Genomic DNA, 12,432 nt, shown 5'->3' with positions numbered 1-12,432 from the left:
CATCCTTAGGGCTCGAAGCCCTTGATCGAATCACATCTCCATGTGTATTACTATCTTAAATAGCTCATACTCTAGCAAAATGAGGCACTAAAACACAAGGTCTTCAAAAATTTGCTTTTTCAAATTTGTTAGCACCTATCACTTAATGTCCATACACTCCATACATATTCATAAAACAATTAGCCAAAATATAACCAAAGCATATAAAATAAAAAGATATTGAATCATGTTTCCCTATATGACCTTAACATGTAATGTGTGATAGATTTCATACCTCAAAACCATGTAGTCTGGTACCCGTGCTTTCTTGATTCATTACTTTTATTTGTTTGATAAGCTTTTGTGATCTTGGAAGAACACACAACTGATGGAGAATATATTGGTCATCGGTTTCACATGTCATGAAGTGTCCATCTTTTTGGCACTTGGATTCTCCCTGTCTCACACCGTGAAGAAATAATCTTCTTTATCCCATGATTTCAAATATCACAATTTTGATTCTCCCACTGATCTTTAGCGTTTCTATGCTACCACCAAGTCTCTCTATATATCCATTCATTTCGCAGAAACAAATATGCTTTTATAGGTATTGTGTTTCTTGTTCTTTCTGATATTCCCAAATTGAACATTCTTCATATAGAGTGTCTTATCTTGTCAATGCTGTATTAAATCTATCTGAAATTGTACTATAATAAACCAAACTCACGGTACATTATAAAACCTTTTAAAACAAGCATTCAAATAGTATCCATAATTAGGAATCCAAAGATGTACCTTAACATGTTACATCTCTTAATTTACTGTAGCATAAAACATGAGCATCCTACAATAAAAATATGATATTTCTCAACTTATAAAGAGTTTTTCTTTGAATCATTTTGACTACTGAAATAGGCTAAAAAAATATAAAATAGTGCTTAGTTTCATCCATAAATCACACTATTTAGTGAGTCTACCTTTTAGTGAATTTTACATCATAATGCAATTTTTTAAGCAAAAAATCAGGTTGAGCATCTCTAAATAAAAAAATTGCTTCTCTCAAGCTTCAGAGAATTTCTTCCTGAAATCTCTTGTATTGCAAACTAGACTTAAAACCAAATCATAACATTATAGTGTGAATCCCAAATAATACATTTCTTATGAGAGATAAATAAGGTGACATGTATATCACAAAATAAATCATACTGCAGAATTTTAGGATGAACAATATCTAATAAAATTGTATTTTCTCTCTACCCTCATGAAGTCTCATTTGAAACAAATTTTGTTTAAAAGTAGACATATAATGGTAGCACATATATTTCCACAAGCCTTATATCATTAGTAGGCTTAATGAAGAACATACCAAATTGTAAAAAATTCAAGATGACCTCTCTTCAATCCAAAATTTTTATTCCTCTCTTTACATAGATATGTATCTCTCAAATAAATTTTATTAGAAACTAGACTCAAAGTGGAAGTTTAAAAGCTTAGTATGAGCCATAAAAAATTATATTAATAATAGAAATAAAATCATGGCTTCTTTGTCATGGAAATAGTTTTTGTTGCATAAAATAGCACTTGCGCACCTTTCAATAAATTGATCATATCATTCAAACCATAAGGAATTTCTTGATGAAATATTTTTTGCTTGAAAGTAAACTCAATTTTGTGAGTCATAGTTAAATTTCAATGAGAAATAAAATCATATGATTGGTATGAAAAATCACGGAACTCAATAGACAGTTCTTGAATTTCGAGGGTCAGAACTGACACCCCTTCTCTCAATTCCCTTAGGATCTCCTACTGAAATTTTGCAGGCAGATCCTAATCTCAAATACACACAATATCACTGACGTATACAATAAAAAAATACATCATTATCTTCTTCATATTACTAATCCAAAATAGCCCAGAATACCCATTATGCATAATGCACTTCCGATGTTTGAATATTCCAATAATTCTTTAACGGGGGTGTATTACTTGACCATAAAAGTCATAAACTTTCTTATATCTCATTCTCAAGCTTGATCTAGAGTCAATAAAGAGAAAAGACAACTAATGATATTAAGTATCAATAGCTCTGATACCAAAGAAAGAAAGACCTATGTGATCTTTTACCGGGGAATACTTATATATATATATATATATATATATATACACCCCTTTTATTTTGGCAAAAGATCACTTATAGGTGGTTTTATTATAACAATATATATTTCAAAATAAAATAAACATGACAATAAAACTAAGATCTTAAAACTTGATGCCATTAAAATAACTATGCACTATGTTTGAGAATAAAAAATAAGATTGCAAGAAATAAAAGAGAATGGTGTCGGAGATTACCTCAACCGGGTTTATTACACCCCCCATCGCGTCACCACCATCAGATGCGTGGGATCGAAAATCTTGCTTCAATCTCAAACCGGAAAAATAAGTTTAGTCCAAGCCGCATCAATAGAACATAAACCCCTTTGATCACAAACTCAAACCTTAGATGAATTCCTTTAGCAACTTAGTTTGATAGGGATAAATTCTCATTTTGCTAAATCTTAAAACCCCTAGCCATAAATTTATAGTTGAGAGATAGGAGTGAGAGAAGAACTCCATAACTTAAACCCTTAGGTTCTTTCACAATGTGGGAGAGAGATAAACTTTTCTTAATAGAGAGAGAGAAATTCTAAATGGGATATGAGAGAGAAATGGAATTAGGTACAAGAGATAAGGTGTATAGAGATTTTTTGGTAGAGGCAATCCTTTTTTATAAACTTTGAACAAGATTAGGGTTTTTTAGGGTTTTCATTGGCTTGTCTCTTCTTGTGAGATTGAACATGGACTGTCGATCAATGGTGATTTGTGAGGCGAGAGATCTGAGCCATCCATTCCATAGATGGGCCATCAACATTATGGAAGGTGCATGAACCTTATCCCCCTTTCCTATTATTTTTCCATCAATAGAAAAATAAGCTAAATTAATTTTAATTAAATATTATGCATTCCACAAAATAGCACTTCTCTACACATATTTTCCATAAAATCTATCAAATATATATTAAGTCAATATCTACTTTCATATTAAGTCAATATATGGTCAATACATACTCAATCCATAATTTGACGCCATGTCACAATTTAAAGTTACCAAAACATAAGGTCACATGGACCATAAAATAGAAAGTAGTAAGAGGTGGGGCGTGCCACCTATGGGAGGCACATGTGGGCCCCGCCTTCTAGAAACATGGTGGGCCCATGTGCACAATAGACCCCACATGATTATTATTTTTTATGAATTTAAAACTAACATAATAATTTGTAGTAAATATTAAAACATTGTAAAATTAATATCTTTAATTTTATAAATCCAAAAATTATAAATAAAATATCCAAAAGTTCATAAAAATTCAAATAATAATTCTAAAATAATCATTATCATACAGTAAACACAATTAAATTAATTTGATGTGAAATTGATCTCTATGGTTTAGGAATTGAATCAACAATCATGGGGCACTCCACCTTCAACTGTGGACTACGGACCACACTAGCTTTATCAGACTGACCCAATGTTTCTCATGACCCACAGTCCAAGAAGGGGCTCATTAGTAGGTTACCAAAGTCTGGCCGATCAGCCAAGGTGGATTACCGGTCCTCCCCTAAAGACGAGTCCAAGTCACCAAGACAACTCTATGGCGCATAGGGGGATCTATCGCACATACATACGCTTCACCCTAAAAAGTGGATTTCTAGCTTTCCCGAATGATCTATCGATATGCATTCTGTGTGATGGCACATGGATGAGGTTTTAGCCTCCGTCTCTGTAGGCCACCATCACACACAAGGGCCACACAGTCCCTCGACTCACTCATCCAGGCATGTTCTCCTACCTCATCAAGGGCTAACCCATGAACCCTTTTCGGTTTGTTCTTCATGCCTAGGTAACACGGGTTTTTCCTAACCAACTGGCCTAGATCGTTAAGCACAGTCCGGTATCTACAAACATCGTTTGCATGGTCGCCCACTGAGTTCATGTTCTACTATATCATTTCATTTTACAAGCACTCATAAGGCCAACTAAACCCAACTTGATGACAACATTTTTATTTTTTTAAAAAATAACTAAATGTTTACATTCTAAAAAAAAAAAAAAAAAGAGAGACCAAATCTTTTATATTTAATGGAATTTGAATTCTTAGTCATTTATATAAGGAAAAAAGTTTATATAAGGTTGCAACCTTCAAACGTAGAATCACAGATGTACCTAAAAATCTATCGGAAAAGATTGTTTTAATATTGAAAAAACCTCTAATTGATCATTTCGATATTGAGATGTATGAATACGAAAAAAGAAGAAGAGATTTTGAGTCCCAGAAGTAATGCATCTTGCAATACACTATCTAGACTGTCAATTTTCAAGATTTTCATATGTTTATAGATCTACTTGATTTTAACCATTTTTGGAATTTAAAATTTTATAATTAGATAGGAAAATAGATTTTGAGATAATTCTAAGAATGCTTTTCACTAAAATTAGATGTTATGATAAAATTTGGAGATGCACCTTAATTGGATTGTTTAAGGTTGCAACTTTATCAAAACCGCCACCCTTTTTACAAATATTTCCTAATTTCATAGTTTCATTAATTAATCATCTTATTTATATAAATTTGAATTTTATAATGAAGCAACAAATCCATTTTAGGTGTTCACTCAAATTTGAATTTCACATGAACTTATTTTATGTGAAATTCACTTTAAAGATGGATGCAAGTAGGTATTCCATCTAAAAAAGATAGAAACTAATGGTCCAAATGTTTTCTTACTAGAATTATTATTTTTAGTTTTTAAATTTTATTTATTTCTTCATATTCATTGTCTCCATGTTAGAGATTACATGTCCTTAAAAATTAAATAAAAGAATCCATCTAAAAAATAGGTTTATTAATAGGCCCGTATTTCTACATATACAGATTTGGCTGCATAGAAACTGGGTCCTAAAAACATTTTTACAGTTTACTAAAGCTACTCTTAATGCACACACCAACCCTAATTATATCTAAAACAGGTTGTGCAAACAAGTCCTTCATTTAGCCAAGTTCAGTTAGCCGTTTCAATAATATAATATGGAAAAGTATATAGTGAGATCATTTACCTTTGGTACAAGGTCGTCACAAGTAATCTTCATCATGTCATGTGAAATTGGGTAGTTGCATTTTTTTATTGACCAAGCTTAAAGTTCAAATTTTTTTTTCTCAAACTTTGTGATGGATTCATGCTATCAAATTTCACATCAATTAATTATAAAAAATTGTGACCTCCTTGTATCAATGGTAAATGGTCTCATTATATACAATCCTGAAAATTTTTTATACAAATCCTCATTTTTATACCACTTATGAAATGGCCCCTCACCACCTGTTTTTTTTTTTTTTTTTCTTTTAAATGGCATTAAAGTTTCCCTTAACATTTCATGTTAACCTTCATCCACCCTTCGAGCCTGTTTTTTCTCAAAATTTTAACATAAATTTTACCATTACCAACTTAATATATGCCAAATAAAGACAACCACTTTTTTTTTATATCTTGCCTAACTTTTTTTTTACCCCTCCTGTTGTTCTCTCCCCCCCGCCCCCCATCTGTCTTTCTCATCGTGATATGCTCGCCCTCTTTTTCTCTCTCATCATGGGCCATCAAGACAATGGTGATCGTGTCTTGCCATGATGAGAGAGACAAGAGAAATCTCATCTCTTTATTTATTGCCAAAAGATATTCCACTCGTGCGGGAGTAGAATATCCATTTACTCCTTCAAGTAAACCCCACTTTGAATTAATTCTAAGACCCATTTTTTTGGGATGTAACATCTTCAACCTGTAAATTAACTTCAATATAAAAGAAATCCTAATTGTACCCTCTATGCGCTTAAAGAAAATAATGTCTCGCAATTTAAATAGAGACCATCTAATTTTTATGTGGTGAGATCCAAGGGTTAGAAAACCCAAATCTCATTTTTTTTTGAGAATTATCATCTAGTAGTTCTTAAATGGTTCCCAAAATTTCAGATCAAAAAATCATTCAAATAGGCCATTTGACCGATGGAGTAAGGGTAAATTATGCTCCCGAGGGAGCATAGTATATGTGTTCTTTTCACTTTTTTTTAGAATTACCATGTAGTAGTAGTTCTTGACTGGTTTCCAAAATTTCAGATTGAGAAAATCATTCAAGTAAGTTTTCTTACCGATGGAGTAAAGATAAATTATACTCCCAAGGGAGCATAGTATATGTGCCCTTCACTAAAGCCCACATCTCAGCTCTACTTATGGAGGAGAAGAAACACATACTAATCTATTTTGAATACTATCCATGATTTTATTCATGAATTTAATCACATCTAAACATTTGGACGCCATAAAACCAAGGGAAACCTATATATGGACCAACGATAAAATCTGGTATTACCCCTGGTCTAAAATTTGGGCTATATTGCATTGAAACCCCATTTTTTGTATTATCTTTTATTTTAATTTTATGTTAAGTTGAAAAATTATGTTTGGATGGCTTGAAAGTCCAACTTTAAAATAATAACAATAAAGTGGACAGTTTGAAACTCCCACTTTTGAACCTAATTTGTGAAGAGTATATAATATTTACTATGGAGAAATATAATTTGATCTTAATTTTTTGAAAATATAATCTTTAACATGGAGATCATGAATGTGGTTGTTTCTTTTTTTTGAAACTAGAAAATTATATTAAAAAAACATTTGAATAGTTAGTTACAATTGTTTTGAGATGGATCACCTATTTGCATCCATCTTTAAGATGGATGCTTTATACCTCTTGGACCACATATTATAGAATTGTGGTCTAGCCTGCATTAAACAATTGTTCTAAGCAAAAAAAAAACTCGACTAGTAAAAGACAAGATATATGTTTTGAAAAGGTGTACAATAAGACAGTTTATTTTTGGTACGAGGTGGTCACAATTAATCTTGACCATTGGATGTAAAATTGGGTGGTTGCATTTATTGCATTGACCAAGCTCAAAATTAAAAAAAAAATTCATTTGAACTTTGTGACACACAAAAACTAACAAATTTTACATCGAATGGTCACACATAATTGTGACTTCTTTGTACCAAAAATAAATAGTCTCGTTGTATACATACCTATATATTTTTTATCACTAGAATCCCTCTCATTACATCTACCTTAAAAAAAACCTTCTTGCTTCTTCCATATGATTTGAAACTTAATTAGGAAATTTTTATGGGGGATGTACGAAGGAGTTAGCAACTATCATTTGGTTAGTTGGAACAAAGTTTGTGCACGAAAATGAGCTGGGGCTAGGTATCGAAAAGAGCGCAGCTATTGCGGTAAGTCGTTGCAAGAAAATATTTTGTTAAACTTTATGGTTAGCTAATTAGAAGCCCAAGTCCTCAATCTAATAATATTATTATAAGGGATTGTATAAAACGAAATGATTTACCTTTGATACAAAATTGTCATAATTCCTAAAGAAAAATTTATATGGAGCCAAGGCTCTAAACAATCAAATTAGAGCCTGCCTCAAAAATTCAATTAGAAGAGGTTGTTTTGATGCCCAAATATCCTGAAATTGATCATATCAACATCAAGATGTATGGATATGAGAAAAAAATGGATTTCAGAAATAGTGTATTTTGTAACAATTTTTGGACTGTCAATTTTCAATATTTTCAAGTTTTCATAGATCTGTTGATCTACATTATTTTTCAAGCTTTAAACTTTATAAATAAAGATGAACATATATTTTAAGGCTATGACAAAGATTTCCACTATTGAAACTACATTTTTCATTACTATTTGAAGGTAGGCTCTAATTTGATTGTTTAAAGCCTGGGTTCTATACCATCCGCACCCTCAACTAAATTATGCTATATACCCTACAATTTCTGTGGCTATAAACCCCGCTTTAAAATCCAAAATACGTTCATACCCAATCTCTTGTTTTCTCATTTTTTGTTCCAAAATTGCCCTCTTAAGATTTTTTCCAAAGTTAAAAATTATTTGAAATTTTAGATCTTAAAAATCCAAAAGTTCATTTGCTTTATTTGTTTGCAATTTTTCTTTGAAAGCAAGGGTAGGATAAGCTATGGATTTTTCAAATCCAACAAAAAAAGTTTTTGAGTCCAACAAATAGTGCATCTTGCAACACATTATCTAGACCGTCCATATTCAAGATTTTCATATGTTTATAGATCTCCTTGATTTTAACCATTTTTGGATTTTAAAATTTTCTAATTAGATATTAAAATAGATTTTAAGATAATCCTAAAAAAAATTTACTACAAAACTACATGTTATGATAAAATTTGGAGGTGAACTTTAATTGGATTGTTTAAGATTGCAACCTTGTAGAAACTGCAACCTTCTTATATTATTATAAATTACATTTAATTATTGCATTCCACACTAAATGATAAAAAATTGTTATTGGTAATTTAAAATGGTGACTTTCATCATTTGTTACAAGTTATTCATTGCTAACATATTTGGTATCCTTAATGAAATAATACAGTAGACCCAACTCTCGAAAATCTAGATTCGCTTCTTTTATGCCAATTTCTCCTCCATTAAAATTGTTTGATCGAAACACAAAGTGGTCCTTACATTGTACTTATTGATCTCAAATTGTAGAAATATTCAACTCCAGAAAAGATGGTTGTTTACAGTATGAAAACAAGATAAACATGGAGTCATCAGCAAGAGAGGCACGAAGGTTCAAAAAACAAAATTCATGAACAAATCCTTTGTATTTCAATCACAACATCAAACCGCATAATTTTACCATAAAATGGATTCAACCATAAAAACAAATTCATGCACTCCAATTGCTCAGTAATTAAATTTGTGGCATCATAATCAAGATATGTGGTCCTTTAAAACAAACCTATAACAGGCAATCAAAGAAGGCCTTGAATTGCAACCAAAACCATCTATGACAATGAAAATGAATATATGGGTGCAAAGGTACCAACAAATATAAAATAATAAAGGGCTAGTCCTGGTTTTAACCTTCACATTGGGAGCTTCGAACACAAGACCATAAGTTTTGTCGGAGTGGGGCTGGGTCATGACGGTAGTTCCACTTGAGCTCCAACTAAAAGACATAACTTTCATTCTCACTAACAAATTAAAAAATTGACTATTTCAAAAAAAGGCAAGGACATGTCATCTCCACTCACTATTTGAAAAAAAAAAAAAAAAAAAGAGAAAAAAAGAGACCAAATTCTCTTACATGAGGACATTGAACAATTGATGTTGTTTATACATATTGCTGAACTCCATTAACACTTCTTAAAAAAGATAAGTGGGATAAACAGGCGGCGCCATTGAAAATGAGAGACGAAATTACACAACGAATGAATCATGGCCACTAATTTTCAATCGATCTATAGTCATAGTATTCCTCAATCACTAATAAATAAATCAATTAAAATATGAAGACAAGGTTTCCATGCGGCCAGCTCGCATATTGTAGAAATCCGGGTTTGACAATAAATATATTCTTTAAATATAATTTGATCTTAATGTTTAAAGAATATATAATCTTTAAGAGGGAGATCATGAATATGAATAAATAAATAAATTTTTAAAATTAAAAATAATATTTATATAGAAAAAACATTTAGACTATTAGTTATAATTGCTATTAAAAACAATTTTCCAAATATGAATTAACATAAGAATTGTTGAATGAAACACATGGAGAGTGCCACAAGGAGCCCCTAAAAAACAAAAGCCACACACCTAACCCAAAACTTGTCTTGCCCAACGTGGTCCCCCAAAACTGACCTGGACTAACCGGAACAATGACATGTCAATCCATAGGCGAGCTCCACATATCCTTATTCATGACCTGAGCCACCTTCTGACCTGGCGATGGGCCCCTCGACTTGCTGGACCTCGGGGTCCTGTATTGCTGACGTGGAAGCCGAGTCACCTGCTGATATGACCCTAGGCCCTAGGCTCCCCATGGCCGCCTGATGACTGGACAAGTGAGATGGACGAGCCTGGGAAAAGTCAGCACCCTCCCCGTCAAAAAAGGCTAAAAGGTTCGACACGTCATCAAAACTCTGAATACGTGGAAGGGAACTGATCTGAGGGCACTGTTGGCCCCACTCCTGATAAGTACCTGGAGAATCAGGCAGAGTCGCCGGAAAAGTATCGAGAACGTCGCCAACCACTGGACTTGCCGGAGAAGTAACTGGAGGATCAGGCAGAGTCGCCGGAGAAGTATCGAGAATGTCGCCAACCACTGGACTTGCCGGATAAGTAACTGTAGGATCAGGCAGAGTCGCCGGAGAAGTGTCGAGAATGTCGCCAACCACTGGACTTGCCGGAGAAGTAACTGGAGGATCAGGCAGAGTCGCCGGAGAAGTATGTAGAATGTCGCCAACCACTGGACTTGCCGGATAAGTTTTCAGAATGTCGCCTGAATCAGCCTGATAATTCGCAGGAATGTTATTACCCCCTTCCATGGCCCTTAATATCGCTTCTTGCCCTCCTGTTTTCCCCTTCCAACATTTTCTGATTTTGTACAATAAGCCCCAGAGTCCATAAACCATGGCCAAAGTGTATATTCTTGTGCCATAATTGAACGCCTTGGGCGCCATTAGAAATGGTTTTCTTCCTTATTTCTGCAACGGTATACCAGAAACTCAACCACAGTAATCCTAATTCCTTGAACTCAAAGAACCCACTTCTCCAAAGCCCAGACGGAAAGCCCCCACAAACTTTTTATCAAACCTAGAAATCCAAAGATCAAGACCCAACATAAATATAAAACATAAAAGCTCAGAAAACATCAACACTCACATGGATGTTAAGAAACGTGAAATCAAGAAATCAATCAAAATATGAATCAAGAACAAAAGCCCAAGACAACCAACATTTGTAGAGAGAGAGAGAGAAAAGAAAAAAGAATGGTTCCATTTGAAATCAAGAAATCAATCAAAATCTGAATCAAGAGCAAAAGCCCAAGAACGCCAACCTTTGTAGCGAGAGAGAGAGGGAAAAAAGAAAAAAGAATGGTTCTATTTGAAATCAAGAAATCAATCGAAATATGAATCAAGAACAAAAGCCCAAGAAAACCAACCTTTGTAGAGAGAGATAAAAGAAAAAAGAATGGTTCTATTTCCTGTTTTGTTTACTCTATTTATGAAAAGGAAAGTGGTTTCGATCAGGTGGTCATTTGGGAGAGATTTGGAGAGCGAATATCACCTGCAGAACCCCCCTCAGACCTTCTCCTGACCTTTCTTTCTCTCTCTTTCCTCGCTTTCTCTCTCCTGATTCAAAATGAAGGGAGAAGCTTCAAGGACTGCAGAGAGAGAGAGAGAGAGAATACTGTAACAAAGGCTCTTGCAGTAATGGATGTGTGCTTTTTGATTTGAAGAAATCTTTCTTTCCTATGAGAGAGAGAGAGAGAGAGGTTTGTGGTTATGTGAAATTACAGTAATAAAGGCTCTTGCAGTAATGTAATGGGAGTGTGCTTTTAATTTGAAGACATATATCTTTCCTGTGCCATATTTTATAAGACGATATAACGTTGCACTTGATCTAATTGACCAGGAATATTGTCTATTAACTTTTTTAAGGGGAATTAATCCCCATTAACTGCTAGTAAATGGCTGATTACTAGCTAAAAATTGTTGTTAGGTGGCATCAGATTTTTTTTTTAAAAAGGGGAAGTTTATATACAACGGCAAGGGCCGTAATGCAATAAGGACTTCAGCGCCTATCCGATGCCACTGACTCAGCAGATAACAAGTACCTCACTCGTGACATAACCGAATCATGTGTTGGATCATAAGGATGGTCCTTCGAGGGGATATCCAAGATGGCGAACTGGCTTGGGAATAAAAGACACAACAAAGAAAAGGCACATTTTATGTTTAGGAATAAAAGACACAATAAATAAATGTAGAAGACACAAAAGGTATTAGGATTACCTCAATTGGGTTTCTTACACTCTACACCGAGTCACCGCCTTTCGATGACGTAGAATTAATAGTCAACCTTCAATTTCAACTAGAAAACTAAGTTTAGGCCAAGCCATACTAATAGAACATGAATCCCTTTCAAGCACAAATCTCAACATAGGTAAAGCCCCTTGATAACCTAGTTGAGAAAGAGAGAATCTCTTTTACTACACCCTAAACCCTTAGCTACAACCAGTGATTCAAAAATCGGCAAGTCGAATCGAACTCGCCCCGTTAAACTCAGGAACTGGCACCCCCGTACCGGTTCCAATGAAATACCGAGAATCGCCCGTGTCCAGAGAGAACCGGGCGATTCCCAACAGTGAATCGCCGAGTCAACCTAGTTCTCAATAGTAAAACACGGGTGTAAAGGTGTTCTTCACGAGATTCATGGTTTTTTGTCATTTTTTTTATCATTTTTTATCATTT

At 33.7% G+C, this 12,432-nt stretch overlaps 1 protein-coding gene across 2 annotated transcripts; it reads right to left on the bottom strand.

Moving 5' to 3' along the window:
- Nucleotides 1–9,684: 9,684 nt before the first annotated feature.
- On the bottom strand, nucleotides 9,685–11,524 carry LOC110008060 (hypothetical protein). 2 transcript variants are annotated; one of them, XM_088867474.1, is made up of 2 exons: nucleotides 11,121–11,524; nucleotides 9,685–10,771 (listed from the first exon to the last, which is right to left on the bottom strand). In XM_088867474.1, exon 2 carries the CDS (start codon nucleotides 10,636–10,638, stop codon nucleotides 9,871–9,873), a length of 768 nt encoding a protein of 255 aa, XP_088723600.1. In that variant the 5' UTR covers nucleotides 10,639–10,771; nucleotides 11,121–11,524; the 3' UTR covers nucleotides 9,685–9,870. The 2 variants fall into 2 exon arrangements, with proteins under 2 accessions (XP_088723600.1, XP_020528872.1); XM_020673213.2 differs by having other exon boundaries at nucleotides 11,246–11,524.
- Between the last annotated feature and the right edge of the window lie 908 nt (nucleotides 11,525–12,432).

Source organism: Amborella trichopoda, chromosome 5, assembly GCF_054954075.1.
Source record: "Amborella trichopoda isolate Santa Cruz 75 chromosome 5, AtrichopodaSantaCruz75HAP2 v2.0, whole genome shotgun sequence".
Lineage (NCBI taxonomy): Eukaryota > Viridiplantae > Streptophyta > Magnoliopsida > Amborellales > Amborellaceae > Amborella > Amborella trichopoda.
Note: the sequence above shows the minus strand (reverse complement) of the source record. Positions and strands in the feature narration are given on the sequence as shown.